This window comes from Poecilia mexicana, unplaced genomic scaffold (assembly GCF_051168715.1).
Source record: "Poecilia mexicana isolate PSO_F unplaced genomic scaffold, ASM5116871v1 scaffold_17, whole genome shotgun sequence".
NCBI lineage: Eukaryota > Metazoa > Chordata > Actinopteri > Cyprinodontiformes > Poeciliidae > Poecilia > Poecilia mexicana.
In genome coordinates this window covers 10779516-10800934 of record NW_028263386.1, presented here as the reverse complement: position 1 = coordinate 10800934, position 21419 = coordinate 10779516, and the positions used below count along the sequence as shown (strand labels likewise).

Here is a 21419-nt window from a genome sequence, read left to right as displayed (position 1 = left end):
GGTTCCCCAGCACCTGACGCAGACCTTGTTTGGCCGGGCGACGTCTGAGCCGGCATGTTATGCGTATCAATGTCTCTCATGGTATGAGGTAGGCTATATAGCTCCAAGGGTCTTGCCTAAGGACCCACACTGCATAGCTCAATTGCACAATTGCACTGTTGTAACTCGCCCCAGCCCGGATTCGAACCCCGGTCTCCCGGGTGGTAGACTGGTGTCTACCCACTGAGCTATACAGTCAGCTATATATATATATCTATATATATATCTATATATAGATATATATTATATATATATATAATATATATATATATATATATATTATATTATATTATTATATTATTATTTTATTTTTTTTACATATCTGCAATTTGAAATCATAGCATGAACAAGGATAATAAGTGATAACCCTAAATATTACATTAAAGAAAGTTTTTCACAAAATGTTGTGGCTTCTTCCTAACACGATTTTTCTCTTAGTTTTGCTAATTTCTTAAAAATAGAAAATGCACAGATACAGGAAATTTGTCAGAGACATTTCTATGTGGTGCTTGCAGTTACACATTATCCAGCAATGACTGTGTGAGGCACCAAAGTGGTAAAAAATAGGTCATTTTTATTTTCGGAATACATTCAGTAGCAACCACCCAGAAGACAGCACTGACGTTAGTGTATGTATAAAAATAATTTTTGACTAGAATCCAAGATAAATAAGAGGCACAACTCTTGTCAATCACCAAATACATCTAGCACGTTCCTGTTGATTACAATTTAACGGAGAGAACATTTTCTATCAGCAACACAAGACAAAATTGCCATGAAAGTATAGGGATAATGTTGTTTTTGCAAAGTAAAGTGTCCTTCTTCTATAGTATGGGGCAGTACTGCCCACATCTCAAATGCAGTGAGTCTAAAGAGTCTTGAGCTTGCAGTGCACCCTGTTCACCAGTAGTTGTCCTTCTTGGCTGCATTGCTGCAGAGGAGTCAACCTCAGGGTGAACTTTTCTGTCTGGTATTTTAAACTCGACTGAAGTAAATGACGACAGGCTGCCATTTCTGTTAGCCCAAGTTTTGGAAGTGTCAACAATTGGCGAAACCCTGAAGCCTCTTGCTTTTATGCTGCTTGCGTCATGTTTCTGACTCCTGACGCTGACGTCTTCCATAAAGGGGTCAGAGTCACTTCCATGTGGCATGTTGTAGTAGGTGCACTTTGGAGTCAGGGGCTTCGCCATCTCCTCGAGCTCGGAGGAGGATATGGCAGCAAGGGGGCTGTGCTGGGTTTTAGTGTAAGACGAGGAATCGACGCTTGTGTTTTCCTGGCCTGTGTCTGTGGATGTGCTGTCCACATTACCGTACATTCCCAGAGAGACAGGGGGGGATTTCCTTATGAGATGGTTCTCTTTTAGAAGCCATCTCCCTCGATCAATCAAAACCCCATCAGCTGAGTCTTTGTCAAAGCTTAAAGGTGCGTCTTGTGGATTTTGTGATTCAGCTTCGGTTTCAGCTTTTAATGAGCTTGCAGCACTGAAATAAGAGAGATCCTCCCTTGAAGCTTTAGTGCCTTCATCACTGGAAGGAGGCCTGTTTCCACTTTTTAATGAGCAACTTGAAGGTGACACTCTGGAGTGCCTTTGTTCTAACATACTTCTCTCAGTGCTGTTTGCTTTCTCTAAAGGCTCTTCTCCATTTTCTGAGACAATATCTACAGACTCTTGAGTTTTATACCCTCCACTGCCCGACGTCTCTGGTCTGTAATCTGATAAATCGGACGTGATGGGGCTTGGTAGGCATTTTAGACCATAAGAACTATCCTTTCTCGGTTTTGGTATCAAACTTTGCTTAGTTTGCACAACTCTCGCATTATCAGGCACAATTCTAATATTTCCCTGAGTGTCGTACGTAAATATAAGCGTGTAAGACTGGAGAGCATCATTCACAAAGTCCAGTAGCTCCTGAGAAATCTCCACTGGATGAGTTAAACTGTTTCTTCTATCCTCTTCTCCTCCCTCATCTGTCTCATGAATGGTGTCTGTACATTTATCCTCACACTGGCCTTCAGAGGAATATTTAGATAGAGTGTCAATTGTTTCTTCACAGCTATTACTGTGCTGCACACAAGAAGCTTCTTCCGGCATCGTTTCACAATCCTCATCATCGGGAAAACTGTCCACCTCATCCAAAATAGCTCCTTCTTGTGCCTCATCTTTTTGTACTATTTCCATCTGCTCTAATTTCTGATTTGATTCGCTTTCTTCACTAACATTTCTCTCTTCTTCAACTACAGTTTTTCCTGCCACCATATTTTGCTCCTTGTCTGACTCATTCATAGCTTCTTCCTCTTCTGGTGTTTCTTCCTCCAAATCAGTTTCTGCATTCTCCAGACTATTTCCCTCATCTTCAACCTCATCACACTTTTCTCCATTTGTTTCTTTCTCACTTTCCTCGTCTTCTTGATGTTCGTCTTTTTCTTCTTCATTTTCCATTTCCTCTTCTCCCTTTTCTTCAGTAAAGTCATCTGTTAAGTGCCCTTTCTCATCCTCCTCTTTTGCTTCACCATCTTCCTCAATTTCCTCACTTTGCTCCTCATCAATCTTGCCTTCAACTGTACAAGTAGATGCCTTCGACATCATATCAGGATCCATGTTTTCATGTTCAAGCATCTCAATTACTTCCCCTTTTCTCTCAATTTCCTCTTCCTCTTCTCCTTCCTCCTCTGTTTCCCCAGGGAGAGAGTCTTTACTTTCCTCCCCAGCTTCCTTCTCTCCTTTCTCTTCCTCCTCCTCTTCCTCTTCTGTTTCCCCAGAGAGAGAGCCTTTGCTTTTCTCCCCATTTTTTTCCCCTCCTCTCTCTTCCTCCTCCTCTTCCTGCTCCTCCTCATCATCATATTCCTCTTCCTCCATCATTACCTCCTCTGCTTCCTCCTCATTAATTATACTCTCTACTTCATCATTTTCATCATCTTGTATCTCATTCTCTTCAGTCTGGCCACCCTGATTGTTTCCTTCCTCCTCTGTCTCTCCCGCCCCCTCCCGCTCATCCGTATCTTCAACCGTATCAGCAGTTCCTGTTTCCTCAACTGCAAAACCTTCATCCTCCTCCTCTAGACTATTTTGTGTAACCTCTTCATCCTCTGTCATTGCTTCCTCTACTTCCTCTAATTTTTTAACAAATTCCCTTTCACTTGTCTTCTCTTCCTCTGAATCCCCCTGCATCTCTCTTTTCACTTCCATCTCTATGTCCCCTTCCCTTTCCAATTCTTCCCTGTCATCCTCTTCATCAGTATTTACATTTTCATTATTTCCTAAATTATTGACAGTTTCTGCCTCTTGCTTTTCATTTTTTAATTCCTTGTCTTTTTCTGACATCATCAGACTTTCTGTGGCTAACTCCGGATTCACCTCATTGTCATTTTCTTGATTGGTCTCGGTTAAGTCCCCAGTTGTACTTCTAGGCTCTGGTGAATCTTTCGTTTCCTCTTCACAATCACCGACAAATCGCTCTAAATCTTCCTCTGAATCTGACTGGTTTCTAACAGTCTCAACAAAAGTACTTTCCTCAGCAGGGTAGAAACTTTTGGTTTGTTGGATTGTGGAAACAATCTCTTCTCGGAGGTCTTGTGGCATGTTTAGCTCCTCCATGAGCTCATCGAGGACCATTTGCTGATCCTCGAATGCGTCGCCGCCATCAGAGACAACATCCAGAGCGAACTCAGTCTCTGAAACTCTGGGGGAAAGTGGTTCACTTTCAAGTCTCTCCCTCAAGATCTGGAAATCCTTCCAGCGCTCTCTTAGCTGAGAAGACGCTCTGCTTTGCAAGTCAGTAAGACTTGCCCTCTGCTCTTCTTCATCTTCCATAGCAGAAATCTTCTGGAGGGACTCCATCATAAGCATGGCCTCTGATGAGGTTCTTGATTGGCTACCTTCCCCAAGTTGGGAGCCTTTAATGTTGTCTCTCAGTGTCATCACCGACAAGAATGAGAGGAAGGCTTTACACGATGAGCCGAACACTGAGGCAACTTGTGTTGAGAAATTAGGAAGGCTGCTTGAATTTTGAAGAGTGGGAGCAGTGCTGCTGGCAGATGTTCTTCTGATGCATTGAATTGATGAACAAACCTGGCGAAGGACTGGCCTTAGCTTTGCCTTTGGGCTCAACAACTGAGACGAAGACATCTCACTGTCATTTGTACCAATGGCTTCAACAGATTTGTGCAACCTGAGCTTATTCTCATTGTTTTCTGGGTCACACCTGACACTTGGCATTGAAACACAAAGCCCTCGGGCTCTCTGCTCACCCTGCTGTGCACCTGATGCCAGCCCCTCATGGTAAAGAGGAACTGATAAACAAGAGGAGGATTTCTTCATGGCATCATTTAAGCTAGTCTGGCATTGATTTATTTCATCTGATTCGGAGTCATCGCCTATCTTAAATACGACCTTTGCCCGAGTTTCTGCTCCATCGGTAATCATCTCGTCTGCATATGGCACAGAGTCTGGGTTGGCATTTTCCAACCAGTTCTCAACATACTGGTGAATTTCTGAAGGAGAAGGATTCAGGGAAGGTAAAGACCCAGTCTCACTCAGTTCCTGGGGTGGTTTGGGTAACAGAATGTTGGATAGTCCACATTCAGTCATAGATTTTGGCCTGGTGATTGTCTTTTGACCGGGTGAAAGTGGCTTTTTGGCTCGTAAAATGTCTGACATGTTCTTCTTCATCTGAGGCCTTCCAGTTGGACTGTTAATACTGTGTCCATTGTTTGATGCTATTTTGTTTTGACTTTTTTTCTGCTGCGGGCTTGGTTTAGTATTTCCAGGGTTAAGCAGTAAGGCTGAATCCTTTTTCACTTTTTCATCTTTGATTGACTTCTTAGACTGAGAACTTTCTGTTCCTTTACTCTTTAGTGAACTTTTAGATCTCTCCATTGAACTCAGGCTCTTTTTTCCTGCACTGGCATTGCTGCTCAGTTTGTCAGTAGATGAATATTTATTGTGTTTTGAGGAGCCTTTTATGCTTTCTTGATGTTTTTTATCTGAGCTGTTTGTTGAAACTGAACTCTTCTCATTGAAAAGCGGCCTAGCAATCTTTTTCTTCTTAGTACTTTTGGCAGCATTATGTTTATTTACTGTTTCCACCTTTTGTAAGCCGGCAGCCTCATTCTCAGTTGCCGAGGATAGATTGTTTGTAGCCTGATGTGTTAGAGATCCTGCCTCTGATGAAAGTGATAGCATCTCCTCTTTCCGCCTCTCTAGTGAGTCGGTGGTGGGCGGCTGCCAGTTACAATCTATATCACAATCATTGCTAGACGATCGAGGCCCAGAGGAAGTGGATGGTTTGCTCTCTGCAACCAGAGGGGAGCCATGCAAAGAAGTGCCATCTGCGCTAAGCTCCTCATTTGCAACATAGTTGTCGTAGCAACCTTGACTCTCGTAAATATGCATCACGGTCTCTGTGACCTCCATTCCATCATTCTGTATCTGAAGGACCTCAGCAACGCCTGATGATTTGACAGAGGAGCGTTTGCTGCTCGCTCCTGATGACGTCGTCCTACAAGTTTTAGGGACCGGCTTATTGCTGCTGCTGTGTCTGACGACGCAATAACCCTCGGTAGTCTCACCATCAGCAGTTCTCTCCATATACGAATAATGTCCCAGGGTGCTCTGTTGAAACCCTGCCTCTGTAACCATTTTCACGCTCTCTACCGAAGCCCTCTCATTCACCCGCTGTGGGCCTGGTGTAGGAGTCCGCTTAAATCGTGTTTTTGCTCTGCGCAAAGTTGTGGAGCTGTAACCTTTATAGATGTGTTCTTCATTAAAGGCAACGCCCCTTGCAGCTCCGTCATGGTAGTTTGCTTCTTTTCTTTCATCCTCTTCAATTCCTGTGGAGTCTTTGGCAACAGCATTGTTTGAGTCAGGTGAGTTGTTGTCTGACCCAGAGAGGGAGGCACAAGCTGTCTTCTTGTTAAGGCCGGAGCGGCTGAGTGTGGTTGTCCAGTGAAGCATCTCCTCTTCCTTGATCGTCAGACGAACTTTCATCTCCACTGTCATGCTGCCGTCTTGGTTTATGTGGAATGACTTTTCAATGTCGTCATCACGAGGGATGACGTAGCCAATATGCTCGTTATCTTCCGTCTCAGGTCCGCATGTCTCCATGGCTGCATGATGCTGATGGGCTTCGGTTTCAGACAGTCCACTGGGATGGTGCAGGTAGCCATTCAAGCTGCTTTTCTGGGACTTGTTTATCTGGTTGACAATGAATCGCTCTGATGACGCGGAGAAGTTTCTTGAGGCTCTTCCACTGGATAAAGATTTATCTTTCTCTGGAGTTAGTTGATGAATGATGAACAGGAGTTTGTGAAGGGCATGTGAGGAAAAGAGAAAAATATTTATTATTGGATAAATATTATGTTGCATTCATCTAGGTAAGCTTAGGTATACATCCTATTAAAAAAGGGTAATCCAAGGGGCTTTATAGGAAAATGAATGAAGGAAAAGGAAATTACATTGAAAACAAATACAAATACACAAATAAATAAAAATAGCAATATTTAGGAAACATTTATAAAGAAATGAAATCTATAATCTCGAAAAAAAATAGTTTAGACATTGCAAAAATGAACTGATGAGATAAAATTTTACATTTATGGAAAAGCTGCTGATGAAAAACAAAAACAAAAAATTCTGTCCTGATTAACCGTTTCTGCAGATCTCTGTTTTTCAACACCTGAGGAGAATACACTCTAAATACTTCCTCTCCTTGTTTAGTTCTGGTTCTGAAAACACTCTCAACAGGTCTCTGATGACCTGACAAAGGGTTTACAATATTTATACCTAACAAGCACAATCAGTGTCTTAAAGTTCAAACAATAAGGATATAAGTGTATCATTTTCCACAAAGTGGGACAGAGCAAGAATACGATACAAATACATAAATTTGAAAAGTATTTGCAGTTTTTTATTACATTAAAGTCAAATGGGTCAGTGTACATATGTAGAAAAAGGGGCAGATTGTAGTGTGACACTAAAATGTTTTGGCCCTGTGACTGAAGATAGAAAAAAGTAGCTCAACCTGGATGAAAGAGAAGAATATGGGCCAATATTTCACTTACTGCCATGACATCAGTCTTCAATTCCATTGTTATTTATGAGAAACTAGCCTAAATATACTTCCTTGAATGTGTTCCTGCAAGAATATTATATTCATTTAACTGAGTTAATTGTAATAATTTGTCCTTAAGAATTTAGTTTTTGTCATGTGCAGCGCTTTTAAAAAGAATTTTCCAAAGTCCAGTCCAATTAAGCTTTATTTATCAAACACAAGACCAAATTGCCACAGATTTAAAAATACCTCAAAATCAATTGGAAGAAAAGTCAAGAATTTGACAGGACATACACGTCACTCAACAAAATATAAAATAAAAATAAGCATCTCAAGTTTTTAGAAGATAATTTACTTCTCTTATAATTAATTTTTTTCTTTTTTATTATTATTCTTGTTCTTTTTCTTTTTTTTGCAATAATAGTAGTCAACACTTACGCATTCTGGGGTTTAATGTCGATGGTTCCACGTGTTCCACATACATAATCTGGGCCGCCTGGCCTACTCTGTGAAAACGCTGGTTTCCTAATCTGAAAGGTTCGTTGCCAGCTGCCACAATGATTCCAGAGCATAAGATAAGTGCAGCAAGACCATCGACCTGGAGGAAGACATCGGAGGCAAGTTAAACTCGACAGAAATTATCAATGTCAGTTTTTGAACTCAAAAAGGTATGTTTGTTACTTTGTACTTGTATGAATTAGACAACAAACCTTTGCTTCTTTAGCATTCAGACGATTTTAAATGTATAGATTTTGCTGACAGTCTGGAAGACACTGATTCACTCTGTCAAACCTTCACCAGAACACGTGCCGATATCTGCATGTGGTGCTCTTGATCTTTACTTTGTCACTGAAGGACACTCCGGATTAAGGCATTTTCTCACTAGGGGGGATGTTTAGACAGCACTTCTAAAGTACTTCTTGGAATCCTTTTTAATTACACGACATATATAAAAAAATGTATTCTACATACTCTCTTTTGGGATAAATGCTTATTACTTTTCACAGGTTTTTCAGTCAAACACTTGGTCTTTTCAGACCAGGTGGTGTAAAGTTCGAGTAACAGAAACTTGGTAAGATTAGATTAAATGGTCTCAAAAAAAATATTGAACTTAATTATTGGAAAAGTGACAGACATTGGGGAAATGTACACATTCAAGATTATCTTGATAGTGTTTCCCAAAGAAATCTCTGCCTAATATAGTACTAGGTGTTATTAGATAAAGAATTAAGAATCACAGCAGATTAGGAATGCCTAAAGAGGTTGCAGAACAGCTCTCAGCATGGTGCCGACTGTAAAGTCACGGAATCATTTAATTGTTGGAAAAAGTACCATTGTAAAGAAAAAAAGATACTTCTAAAGCTCTAAACAGCATCTGTGTAACAAGTTATCACTTATCTGTTGTTCTTTAAGCAATATAGAATAAAATATTTGATTCTATTTAAAACAAGACCCCTCTTTTCTTCTCTAAAATGAACTCAAAAGTTCTTTGTGGTCCTAACCTGAAGTCTTTTTTTGTTATTTTGGCATTTACTGATTGTAGAATGATTGCCCTCTTCACTGGACAAAGCATTTGAGAGATGTTTATAAAACCAACTTGTTCCAATTATTCTAATTTCTATTTTCAATTGTGCTTCAGGAGCCATTGTTGTGACAATGCTTCTTGATATTATAAAGATCGCTGAAGTTCTATGTCATTTTTTCTAATAAAACTAAAACGTCATAAATATGTAAAGAACAATTGTCTTATCACCCACAGTAGAGACAGGAGTGTTTTGCGTAAAATGTATCTGTGAAATTTCCTGCAACTAACATCCTACACTAAACTGTTTTTGAAAACAATCATGCTAAATGTTTTTCTGCCACTTTTTGTTTTCTATTTTAGGTTCATGGTTGTATATATGTCAGATGATAGTATTGTTCTCCTATTTAGTGTCATTAAAGGTCTGGGGTCAAATACAAGACTTTGTGTCAGTCTCCCAAATGACTCACTCCCCTTAACTGTAAATTCAAAAAAATAAAAATAAAAAACTTGCATCTTCAAATGGTTCAAAGGTTTAAATGCAAAGCAAACTGGGTAATTTTTTCTACCTGCTTAGACAACTTTTCTTGTTTCACATATCCTTTAATTACATTTCTAGTTTTACCAACGACTTACCCGTCTGCCATCTGTAGAGTAGAGTTTCAGCACTGGAAACTGGAGTATCTGGGAGAGGTAATCCAGCAAAGCATCAAAAGTTGGTGCTGTTCTTCTCTGCAACACAATGGTTCGTCTAACTGTAGGATCCCTGTTTTTGATAACTGTGAGCTTCTTCGGCGTCCGTACCGCCACTTTCTCAGTGACCTTCGCTGGCCTGTTGCTTGGATCAGTCCCTCTGCCAAACTGATGAAATTTGAGCTCCTGCCTCTTACGCCGTCTTGCATTGAGAGGCCTTGTCGCGTTCCAAGGCACCTGCCTGCGGTTCACCTCTTCCAGGTTTAATGGCTTCACCCGTTTCTGATCCGAACACACGTAAGCTCCCCCATCCTGTAAGTCTTCCAAAGCTTTGACAAAGTGAGTTCCTCGAGGTGTGGTTATGGTTCGTACTCCAAATGGCAGAGGCACTTTTTTGGAAAGAGCGTCCAGCAGAGCATCGAATGTCTTAAAGGTGCGGGCAGTGACTATCATCCGATGCCCACTGAATTGATAGTCACCGCTTTTGTAGAAGCATACTCGTTTAGAAGCTGAGGGCTCCGAGACGGACTGCACAGGCCGAGAGGGCAACATCTGCCCACTGCTGGAGGACATCTCCTGGGCTGGAGGGTCCTGGATAGGTGTGTTGCTCATATTGTAAGAAAGTGGCTTGAAAAAAGAAAACAAAGAAGAAATTTTACTTTTTAGGCTCTTGGTAGTTTCCCTATTAATTTTCATCTGAATTTGAAATCTACTTTCATCTTTCCTTATAATCACATTAAACCAGAGTTGAGTTTAGGCTTTGAAAAGCTAGTCTTTGTATTTGAATCACAAATATTTTATAGCAGCAATATTACAAAAGAAATTAATTAAATTGTTTAATAAACAAATTTTTGGGAGTTGTTTTTTTTTTTTTGGACATCTTTTAAAAACTGTAAAAAAAATAAAAAATAAAAAAAAAGAACATGGAAAATGTCACACAAAAAACTCCACACATGCACATTAGTTTTTTGCCATTTCTTAAGCTATGTCTTATAAAATGTCTATAAGTTCTTTAGTTCAAAACATTACTTTTCCATTTCTTCAAAATACTTTACAATGCCCTCATGTATAAGTAAGGGCATACTTTTAAATGCTTCTCATCACATGTAAAACCATCAATGAGAGTAATCCATGTAATTTAAAGATCTGATTGTCTTGTAACATCACCATGTTAAATCTCTGCTTTCATGGTGCAGAAATCTTACTCAATTCCAGAATTTCATAAACTTTATGCAGTGTTTTAGTTTTTAGGTCCTCTTAAAAGAAGAATACAGATTTTTTTTATTTATTTACTAAACCTAGCTTTTTTAAAAGCTAAGTTTTTCTAAAACTTAGTTTAGCTTAAAAGCTGAGTTTTCCTGTGTCAAAACTTAGTTTTTTGCAAAGCTAAGTTTTAAGAGAGGGTAATGTTATGCCTTAAGAGTTTTAAAATGCTTTTATGTGTCTTTCAAACTTTTATAGCATTTATTATTATTATTTGATTATTTTTGTCTTGTAATGTACTTTCAAGTGTCTGATTGAAATGTGTTTTTTGTCACAATTTGATGTTGAGACTCAAATTAAGGCATAAAACAGGAATTATCACGAACTCGTTGCTTATTGAATACAGAACACCTAACAAAAGAACAATGGGGGCACACAGGGAAATAATGGCAAAAGAGCTAATTAGTGAATAACCAAAGACAAATTGATAGAAACAAGAACTAAGGGGACAACAAAACTCAAATTCCTTACAGAAAACATAGACAAATGTTTTTCTTTTTTCTTTTTTTTTTTTCAAATATTACTTTCTTGTGTTGGGTTCAATTTCTGATATTTTGTCATATATTCTCAATATAAATGATGAAAATTACAAAGACTGAAGTCTGTTACTGGAAATTAGGATTTTTTATGGTTGTTCCCTTAGCATAATGTTCAGTAAAGCATGTTAAATTTAATAACTCCTTAAATCTTTCAATCTATTTCGTATCTGTGTTATCATGGACAAAAACATAACATAGTGCAGTTCTGGACTGAAGCTGTATAATGATGGTCAGCATTAATACAGTAAACATATCTGACATTATATGCATACATATAAAAACAATGTATTATTTTGTACAATATAGCATATAAGTATGGAACATAATTTCCTTCCAAACCAGTAATTCTCCTCCGGACACTGCCAACATTAGCTTTAAGCAAACATGGACACAGGTCTTCCATGCCTCAAACATAAAGACAGATTACAATCTAAAAGTAATAAGATAAATTCCAGCGAGGAAACTAACAAATCAGCTGATGTAATCAGCAAAACTTACCACAAAAGGTGCATTTCTTCTAGTCTTTTAAAGACAAAAACAATTCAAAACCTGCCTCCGTTGTGTTCCTCACGGCTGATCAAAGCCTCTCAGCTGCGTTGGAGGGCTATTTTGGGACATGTAACATCATGGCCAATTTGCTTAATCTTTGCTAACACTTAATCAGCATCTAAGGTTGAGGAAATATATACATATGGAGGAAATATAATGAAAAAGGAAATAACACCTTTTACTCATATTGAATTTCAAAACATTAACTACTTATTTCTTGCAAGTTTGGGACAATGTAACGTGTTATTATTACTATTTAAACACATTTTTATAGTTGTCTGAGAAATCAGTTTCAAATGTTGTATATATTGTTTGTGCTCAAAGCCAACAAGAAAGTAAATATGGAATTTACATGCTTGTAAAGAAAAAAAAACATGATAGCCAAATTGAGAAAATGTTTTATTGTTCTTTAAACTAATTACATTTTCTGGTTCAAATGATGGCAATACTGTTGTCAACAGATATCTTGAACTGGTCTGAATTTGCAGGCGGCCACCATAATCAGATTTGTGAGGTCTAGGCCTAATAGGGATTAGTTTGAAGGTTTTGTGCACCTGCTGACAGCAGGTGGCAGAATAAAGTCTTTAAGCAGTAGTTTTACCTGGCAATTCCACAATCAGACCTCAGGACAAACAATGTATCTGTATTAGTACCTGTGATCATGAAAGTATGTTGACACTGAAATATAAGATCAGAAAATAATGTATATTTTCAGATTATAAAATACACAATCTGTGCTCCCCCCCCCTCACAGTAAGTTATATACTTTTTTTTTAAACAAATTTGCATTTTTAGACTTTACCTTTGAATTAAATGGACCTATTTGCATCAACAACTGAGCGCTGTGTCACTGTTTTTCAGGTAACAGGCCTTGTGCCAATTCCCATCTATTCCTAACTGAGCATAATCTGCTGGTAAATCCCACCATCATGTGCAGCGTCCTGAAAGGTTGGAACTGCTCGTGAGAGTGGTCCAAGCTAATAGCCAATACAAGCCACAATATACATTAGAGTATGTGTATACAATCAAACCACCAATTATATGTATTTGCACTTTTGCCTTTTTGTGCACAAAAAGTGTGTGATCTAAAAAAAAAAGTATGTTGTGATTTTACTCTTTTACCACACTTAAATGTTTTAGATGATTTATCAAACAAATTTTAGTGACAATAATGACTAATAAGCAGCTATCAAATTAGGATTTCATTGACTAGCAACAGAAAGCTGTCCAAATAGTCCTGTCACTATTAGACAAATGCCTTGTTAAATCAATAATTGTTGAGGTATGCAGCAAAACATTGATCCAAAGCACAGCAATAAGTCCACCTCTGAATGGCTCAAAAAAAAACAACAACAAAGTTTTGGAGTAATCTGGTCAAAGTCTGCACTCTGATCTGAGTGAGATGCTGTGATATGACTATAAACAATCAGTTCATTTTTGAAAATCCTACAGTATGATTGAGTAAGCCAATTCTGGAAAGAGTAGGCCAAATTCTTTCCACAGTGATGCAAATGACTCATTGCTCGTCATAACAAACACTTCACAACCATTAGCTTTACAAACCTGGTTGATTTGGAAAGGTTCTCCCACTCCTAATTACAGAGTCATCTGACTGGATTTTTCAAAAATTTATTCTAAGGATAATTAGAATCATTAAAGGGAGAAAAATAGCAACAACATAATAAATATGAAAGAGTGATCCTTTTAAATGACATTACAAAGTTTACTTGTTAAAAACCCCTCAATTAATTTCTGATCACAACAATTTTAAACTAATTTTAAACTAATGGCACAAACATTACTGTACAATTCTCTTTCTACCATTAAATTTAGGAGTTTTAAATGCAAAACAGCTGAAAACTGAAAACAAACAAACAAAAAAAACAAAACAATCTTGGACAATTTAAGGGATATCATTAGTGTAATTATGGCTTAGTTAAAAGTAGGGACCAAAATCAAATTCTACTAAAGTCCCCTTACAATCTTTGGTCATTTACCAAGCTGACTCAAGTACAACTACACACAATGTTCCTAAATATTTGGGTTTTTTTTCCCAGAAATATGTACTAATGTGTCAATATATTAATTTAGTTTGTGTGTGCAGTTGCTGGTTTTTGATAAGGAGAAATTGGTTAAATAATACTTTTTAAAAGTGAGCAAGATTTAAATAAATCTCAACTAATCAAGTGTCAAAAAGTTACGCTTTGGCGCCATCTGAAGGCATTCCGTCCATTACTGAAAAAATGCTGAAATTGTTATTGGTAGTAGAAAGAAACACATTTTTGAAGTGTTTATGGAAATTAAAGTAATGTGATAAAAAAAAAAAAAAGATGTTTTCTGGTTCAGTGTGATTATTATAGCAACTGGCGAAATGATCCATTTTTCTGTTCTGGCTCGATTAACTCCACTTTAGAACTTACAAGCGGGCATCTTCTAGTCAGGTCTGCTACACAACGGGGGCAGTCGCTGTGTGGTCCCGGTCCGCCAAGTTGACGCTGCCGCCTCCGCCGCTACCGCTTTTTCCTCACTGCCGTGGTCTTTTTGTCCCGTATTTTCTTTTTCGCTTGCGCCTTTTTTGTCCCGTTCTGTCAGATAAATCAAGATGGGGAAGAAGGAGGAAGAGGAGATTATCAGAATCGCTAAAAAGATGGATAAAATGGCGCAGAAGAAAAACGGGGTGAGATGTTCTCAGAGAGATGAACGCTGTTAGCCGTCCATGCTAGCATGGACGCTAATGGGATACGATGGAGCTCAGCAGCGGCTAATTTAGCTTCTAGCAAGTTCACTCAATAAGAACATTTCTCATGCAAATACTAGTTATTTATTCCGCGAATTTGCTCACACCTATCTCCAGCATAAAGACTCACAGCTAATATTCATGAAGTTTGGAACTAACCCGTTTGCTGACAAAAACAAGTTGTTGTTTGCTGTCAGTCTGTTTATTTGTGCTGCTAAAAAGTTAGCAGTTAGCAGCCTAAGGAGCATTGTAAGGTTGATGAGGGTGAATAAAAATCAATAAATGATTCAAAAGTTATTGTTCATTTGACAACACAGCATAAGATGAGATAATATCATTCATGTAGAAGTCATATGCATTTTATACGGTGTGAATTAGCTTCTCCAGTTCGCCTTGGACACTCAATATGTAGCCGCCAAACAACTATCCATGCAATATTACTACTGTGTGTTATGAGCATTTCTAAAGCTGTAACAAGCTGTTAATTCAATTATAGATTAATATGTGAACATTTACTACACTGATTACTCTAAAGTCTGACAACAATGCTTATTAACTCTTAAAATTAATCCTCGGGTTGAGCCCAAATTGTAATGTAAAGGGATTATCAAAAGCATTAGCCCTGAAACGAAAGTTAAGGATGAGGAAACTTTAGTTCTTTGTTTTGTTTTTTGCAGCTTTAGTTGGTAATAGAACAGCATTCAATTAACAGGCCCTTGCTATTCAAAACACACTATCCCAAAGTTTGTTTATGTATTTTTATTTATTTTTTTGTATGTTGTAAACTTCACGACCCAATTTGTCTGATTTTTTACATTATTTTATGTTGAGCAGCTCCAGCTTTTATCTTTTAAGCCAAAGGGACTCTTACAAACGAATTTTTGTATTGAGATTAATATAACATTTAATACACAATAATGTATCAGTCAGGGGGACTTGAAAATAAAATGTAAACTTTACCCTGCCATCAGTACAGTTGCTGAAGTGTGATTTCTTTCAATGATATTTGTTTGTATTATTTTAATATCACTGTTGAAGTTTTTATTTAAAATATATAGAATATTAATATAACTTTTATTCATAGTGTTCACTCATAATTATGCACACACATTAAAAACCATAAGAAAAATAACATTTAATAAAAAATAGTAACTCTTTCAAAATCAATCATGTATTTAACCCTGTTATGTTTAAGAAAATCACACGTTAAATTTCTTACTTTAATATCAATAAGTTTATTCAAGCATTATCTCTTTTTTGTTATACAACTTTGAGTCATTTTTACCAGTGCTAAAGTAGGAATTGTTAATGGCAAACATTTCTAACATTTTGAATGATACCAGCTGTTGTTATGAGACATCTCCCTCCTCTAAAAGAGTCTGTTTCATAAATATTTGTTGTGACATACTAACAGTTAAGCTACAATGTGCTTAGCATGAAACAACATACTAACCTCCGAGTGCTTTATGCCAAACTCTACACAGAGTCACACCTTGTCGAAACAGTAATGTTTGTTTGCTTCAAATTGCCTTAAAATAGACACAGTTAATTCAGGAAATCAAATTTTTATAGCCCATAGTTTAGTGTCTCTTTTACTCTAATGGAGTTTACTAGAAACGTCTCTCGTCTCCTTTTCTCTGCAGGCTGGGGCATTGGATCTCTTGAAAGAGCTGCGCAGTGTACCAATGACTCTGGAGCTGCTCCAGGTACGCCTTTTTTTTTTTTTTTGTTTGTTTTTAATGCATATTTTATTTTCTGTGGATTCATGCAGTGTTTTTAGTCTAATTTTTTTATTTTTTTTACTTTTTTTCCCCAACAGTCCACCAGAATCGGAATGTCTGTTAATGCAATCCGCAAGCAAAGCACAGATGAGGAAGTGACATCTCTCGCCAAGTCCTTGATCAAGTCCTGGAAGAAGCTTTTGGGTAATTTTTATTGTTGGTGTTTTCTGCTGATCTGATAAGAATGATTGTAAAAAAAATACATAAATAAAAAAAAAAAAAAGAGAATGTCCAGTGTGATATCATTACCAATGAGCTCCACATACGACAATTGTGAGCTTCACAATTTTTTACTGCTGGAAAATAAATTGATCTGCAAATTATTTGGTGTAGTGCAGGTGCCAACATGTAATAAATAAATTACGTATACAGATCATAATTAAATGTTGAAAGGCACAAGCACATGTATCCAGAATGATTTAAACATGTCAGTAATTTATTAATTACATAGTTAAATGTCAAATTGATCTGTAAAAATTTGTAGGTACATTTAGATATGCATGTTTAAGCTCACTTGTTCAGTATGCAAGACCTGATTTATGTATTTGTTTTCTGTGTCAATTTATCATTGTTACATTTAAGCAATAAGTCATGATTATATTTTTAGATTGATTTGTGGAATGTCCAGGTCCTATATTTAGAAGCTGTCAACTCCTTGTTCAATAATATGAATTCTGTATCTTTTAATCAAATCAACTTGAGATTCATATTTTCCAAACTTGGATAATTTACTCTAGATGAGCCTGGAGGTGGAGATAAAGCTCCAGATGAGAAGCGGAAAGAACAAACAACACCCGTCGTCTCTCCATCGCAGGGAAGCCCAGAGCCTAAGGAGGAGAGGTAGGAGAAACATTCTTTGAATGTTTTTATTTCCTTTTACTTTCTCTTATTTTTGTCGCAGTGCTTTGTTGCCTCCGTTGATGTCCAGCTTTCCTCCTACCGTCTGCAGCAGCTCCAGCAGCAATTCCAGCAGCAAAAGCGAAACTTCTGAAGTCGCTTCCAACACGTTTACCACCACCTCTCCTCGCGCCCCGACCACCTCCGACTCCATCCGGCTCAAGTGCAGAGAGATGCTGGCCAGTGCTCTGCAGACTGGAGGTATAAGCTAACACTGCACACCAACCCATGTTGTTTGGTTACTTTTTGCTGGTTTATGTCTGTTAACTATGTTTGATCATTTTCAGAGGATCATATTGCCATCGGTGCTGATTGTGAGGAGCTCGGCGCACAAATTGAAGAATATATCCTTTACGTTTTCTCTTTACTTGAAGCTCAGTTCCAGGGATTCATTCGTTATGTGTTTGTCTATATTTTGGAATAGTGTTATGACCTTTTTTTTTTTTTTAGACACACATTTCAGTGGCAAACTCAGTGAATCACTTCATATTTATTCTGTTAAGAAAAGAAAACAGAGTTCAACAATTTTCAATAACTCTTTTCATTTTTTGGCCTTTTTGTTTTGTTCTGAGGTAAAGAAAATTCCACCTCTTCAAAATATAATTCCTTGACCTGCTCCCACATATCTTCCAAGAGTTTAAGAACACAGACATGAAATATAAGAACCGTGTGCGGAGCCGGATCTCGAATCTAAAAGACATGAAAAATCCCAATTTACGGAGGACCGTGCTCTGCGGGAGTGTAACCCCGGAGCGGATGGCCAAGATGACCGCAGAGGTACGGTGTCTGTTGACGGTGCTAACTGTGTTGTTAATATTGGAACGACCAGAAATCACAACATATATTTAAAAGTTTGTTTGTTTTTTCTCCTGTCATTGTTTAGGAAATGGCCAGTGATGAGCTGAAGGAAATGAGGAAGAATTTGACCAAAGAAGCTGTCAGGGACCACCAGATGGCCACCACCGGCGGCACTCAGACTGATTTATTCACCTGTGGCAAATGCAAGGGGAAGAACTGCACCTACACACAGGTAGAGATGAACTCTGAAAAGGCCTTTATTTATGTTGTGATGAAACAGAAGGTAAAATTTAATTAGAAAATTTCCAGTTACAATGCACCCATTTGCAGTATTGTAAACTTTAGCAAGTATATTTACGTGTGTTTACTTGTATTATTTGATTTATTACTCTGAATGAATAATCAGGGGGGTTTTAAAAGTACGATATTTGGTAGTGAGTTGTGTCAATTTTCTTGAATGACTTCTAGGTTCAAACTCGAAGTGCTGATGAACCGATGACCACGTTTGTCTTCTGCCAGCAGTGTGGAAATAGATGGAAGGTATGCAAATGAATTAGTTTTTCCTGGTCTAATCTTTGTAGGCTATTAGCATTTGCGGCTCCCTCTGACTCTGAATTACGCTTTTGAGCTCGTGCAGTTTTGTTTTTTGCTCTGCATTCATTCGTTCTTGTCATTCTGAAAGAAATCTCACGGTTAGTTTAGACACTTTCACCTCAGAACAACATGGGGATTTCTCCAGTAGGTTAAGGGATCTTCAATGATCGGTCCACACAAAATAATTGGGCTCGATTTACATCTTGTGGTGTTTTCTGTTCCGACAGGTAATCTAAAAAAAATGTGAATATCATGAAAAAGTTTTATATTTTTTGTCATTTATTTTAGAAAGTGAAACTTGCATATCATAGTTCTTACAACTTACACGTAGTGAAAACTGAAATTCAGTTTTCACTACGTGTAACGTGATAACTGGAAAAGTGCATAAGCTTAATAAAAAAAGGAGAAATATCATGCGTACATATTTATTTCTTTGTACCTAAAACCTTGTTGGGTTTCCTGTTGCATGAATTACTGCATCAATGCAGCGTGACATGGAGGTGATCAGCCTGTGGCTCTGCTGTTGCTTTGACAGCGGCCTTCGGGTCATCTTCATTGTTTGAAGATAACCTGCCATTCTGTCATCTTCCTCTTAAAAAATCCCCCCAGTGGTTCTGATCAGGCAAGTTTTGCTGGTCAATCAAGCACAGTAACACTGTGGTCATTGAACTAGCTTTTGCTCCCTTTCTTGATTCTCGTGAAGCTCCTCCAAATTCTTGCATGGATTTTACTGGACGGTCCACTCAAAGGCTGCAGTTATCCCCGTTGTTGGTGCACCTTCTCCTACCACACTTCTTCCTTCCACACAACTTTTTATGTCTAATGCTATGATTTTCTCTCTAGTTTTCTGAGATACAACATTTTGGTTTTCATTGTCTTAAAACATAATTGTCAAAATTTGAAGAAATAGCCGTTTTAAATTCTACCTAAAAAAAAAAATCCCACTGTTCAACCTAAAGACAAGAAAAATAGAAAGAAAAATATTACTGGTGTTTTTAGTGTCATTCTGTTGTGGAAATTTAATGCAACTATTCCATGAAACACTTGTTTATTATATCTACACAGTACATTTTAAAAACATTATCTAGTTCTTCGCCATTTGTAGCAGGAGCTATTAAGACCCACTGTGAAAGGTTCAAATGTATAGAAAGTATCATGTAAAACTCGTAAGGTCAACTTAAAAGAAAAACACAAAAAACAACTTAATAGTATCTGAAAAACCATGTCATGTTCTATATAACAAATAAGGTGGACAGGCCACAGCAAGGACAAACTAAAGAATCACAAAAAGACTGCAAACACACCACAGAACCTTACAACTAACCTGGAGAATAACCAAAGTTTAACTTTTTGTAAATTTATTAAAATGACTTGATTGTATTTCCAAAATCTTGCATTTCCAAGTGACTCCCTTAAAGCACATTAAAACAAGTTGCTGCTGTTAACAGCAGTTGTTGGTAAAATCGGTGACGTTTCTCAACGGATCTTCTTCTCCTCTTCCAGTTCTGCTGAATCCGCTGGCGTCATCCACGGCACTCCCGACAAGTAGCAAAATTCCCGGACCAGGTTCTGTCTGCCTGCAGCAGAGCGGAGCTTTGTATTCTGTGGTTGCGTTGTACTCAACATCCAAGATGCCACTACGGTTACCGTTTGAGTAAATATCATGGTCATAGATTGAGCTTATTGTCACGTCCCCTAAGGCCCCTCTCTCCAAATCTCTTACTGTTGTTATTAGTTGTTTCTCGCTGTCAGATATATGCCATGAATCTTGTGTCATTCTCTTTTATCTGTGTTTTTATATGTAGTTTTAACACTTTGGATAATATTGGTTTTTTTTTTTTTTGCTTTCCCGGCACAGCATTGTATTGTTTTATTTAATTCCCCAATAAAGTGTAATCCATTTGATTAAAAAGGAGTTATTTTAATTACTCGTCTTTCATTATGCTCCACAGTCTATGCGAACCTTTACTATCGCTATAATGCCTGTGAGTATCTGAGCGGACGCACTATCCTGTACGAGTGTGTGGGAGTACATTTTTGTAATTGGTAGAATATTCATCACTTCAAAGTGAATGCAGATGTATGCATATTATTAATCTGTCTAGAGACAGGATAATGTCATTGTTTGGATCAGGAAAAACACAATTGCTCCCCCTTTCATGGAGCTTTTGTAATTGCCAGGTGCAAACACTCTGTGCTGATGAGCTGCTTTGCTGCCTTTCTGCAGGCCATGCTGAACCCAGACCAGTAATATGTTACAATAAAGAGCATTTATGGTTAGAGTTACACATAGCACATATTTTAGAAGTGTTTATGCGCCTTGTACTTTTCCCTTTTGAACTTTTTAAGACTAGAGAAACCTATGAGTGCATAACTGTGACGTGGACATTACAGATTGAAATTTTTATCAAACAACAATCTTACATTGAGTTTTGATCGAACTTTAATAAGGCTATTGTTGTGATTTAAACCAGATGTGTCCAATTTTAGTTTTTGAAAGCTACTGTCCTACAGCCTTTAGATCAGGGGTGTTCAAACGTTTTGCAAAGGGGGCCAGATTTGGTGTGTTAAAAATGTAGGGGGGCCGACCTTGGCGGACGTTCTTTACATAGAACCGCAATATATTTAAACACATTTCAGCAAGCCGTTCTGTGTTTCACATTTGCTTTTTTTATTTTAATTTCAGCAATCTTGAGCATGTCTTTTGGTTCATTTGAAACATGCATATCATATGCAATTGAATATTCACTCAACTTCACTTTTTTAACACTAACTTTTTTTCTAACGGTTAAACAGAAGTAATTGTACTCTTGTGTGCAAATTACATTTGAAACATAAATAAATAAATAAATATATATATATATATATATATATATATATATATATATATATATATATATATATATATATATATATATATATATCTCACCATGGCAGTTCAATATTTACAGAATTTT

At 37.5% G+C, this 21419-nt stretch overlaps 2 protein-coding genes across 4 annotated transcripts; one reads left to right on the top strand and one right to left on the bottom strand.

Annotated features, from left to right (window-relative positions):
- Positions 1 to 863: 863 nt before the first annotated feature.
- Positions 864 to 10606, bottom strand: rp1 (RP1 axonemal microtubule associated). Its single transcript, XM_088014621.1, has 4 exons — positions 9248 to 10606; positions 7528 to 7687; positions 2904 to 6310; positions 864 to 2753 (listed from the first exon to the last, which is right to left on the bottom strand). The coding sequence occupies exons 1-4, from the start codon at positions 9998 to 10000 to the stop codon at positions 864 to 866; spliced, it is 6210 nt and encodes a 2069-aa protein (XP_087870747.1). The 5' UTR covers positions 10001 to 10606.
- A 3499-nt stretch (positions 10607 to 14105) lies between these two features.
- On the top strand, positions 14106 to 20374 carry tcea1 (transcription elongation factor A (SII), 1). Of its 3 annotated transcripts, none has more exons than XM_088014747.1 (10): positions 14106 to 14332; positions 16036 to 16098; positions 16212 to 16317; positions 16911 to 17013; positions 17075 to 17271; positions 17358 to 17419; positions 17698 to 17847; positions 17954 to 18100; positions 18337 to 18408; positions 19966 to 20374. In XM_088014747.1, the coding sequence occupies exons 1-10, from the start codon at positions 14258 to 14260 to the stop codon at positions 19972 to 19974; spliced, it is 984 nt and encodes a 327-aa protein (XP_087870873.1). In that variant the 5' UTR covers positions 14106 to 14257; the 3' UTR covers positions 19975 to 20374. The 3 variants fall into 3 exon arrangements, with proteins under 3 accessions (XP_087870873.1, XP_087870875.1, XP_087870874.1); XM_088014749.1 differs by having other exon boundaries at positions 14107 to 14332; positions 17126 to 17271; XM_088014748.1 differs by having other exon boundaries at positions 14108 to 14332; positions 17123 to 17271.
- Positions 20375 to 21419: the final 1045 nt, after the last annotated feature.

What these genes read in the sequence shown, in the direction of transcription:
- rp1 (XM_088014621.1), bottom strand. Translation starts at nt 10,000, where the DNA reads ATGAAAATTAATAGGGAAACTACCAAGAGCCTAAAAAGTAAAATTTCT. An exon ending in GACATTAAACCCCAGAATGC is followed by an intron (nt 6,311 to 7,527) that starts GTAAGTGTTGAC and finishes AACTAACTCCAG; the next exon opens with AGAAAGATAAATCTTTATCC. An exon ending in ATGAGGAGGAAGCAGAGGAG is followed by an intron (nt 2,754 to 2,903) that starts GTAATGATGGAG and finishes AAAGGAGAGAAG; the next exon opens with GAAGCTGGGGAGGAAAGTAA.
- tcea1 (XM_088014747.1), top strand. Translation starts at nt 14,258, where the DNA reads ATGGGGAAGAAGGAGGAAGAGGAGATTATCAGAATCGCTAAAAAGATG. An exon ending in CCAGAGCCTAAGGAGGAGAG is followed by an intron (nt 17,014 to 17,074) that starts GTAGGAGAAACA and finishes TTTTTGTCGCAG; the next exon opens with TGCTTTGTTGCCTCCGTTGA. An exon ending in TGGCCAAGATGACCGCAGAG is followed by an intron (nt 17,848 to 17,953) that starts GTACGGTGTCTG and finishes GTCATTGTTTAG; the next exon opens with GAAATGGCCAGTGATGAGCT.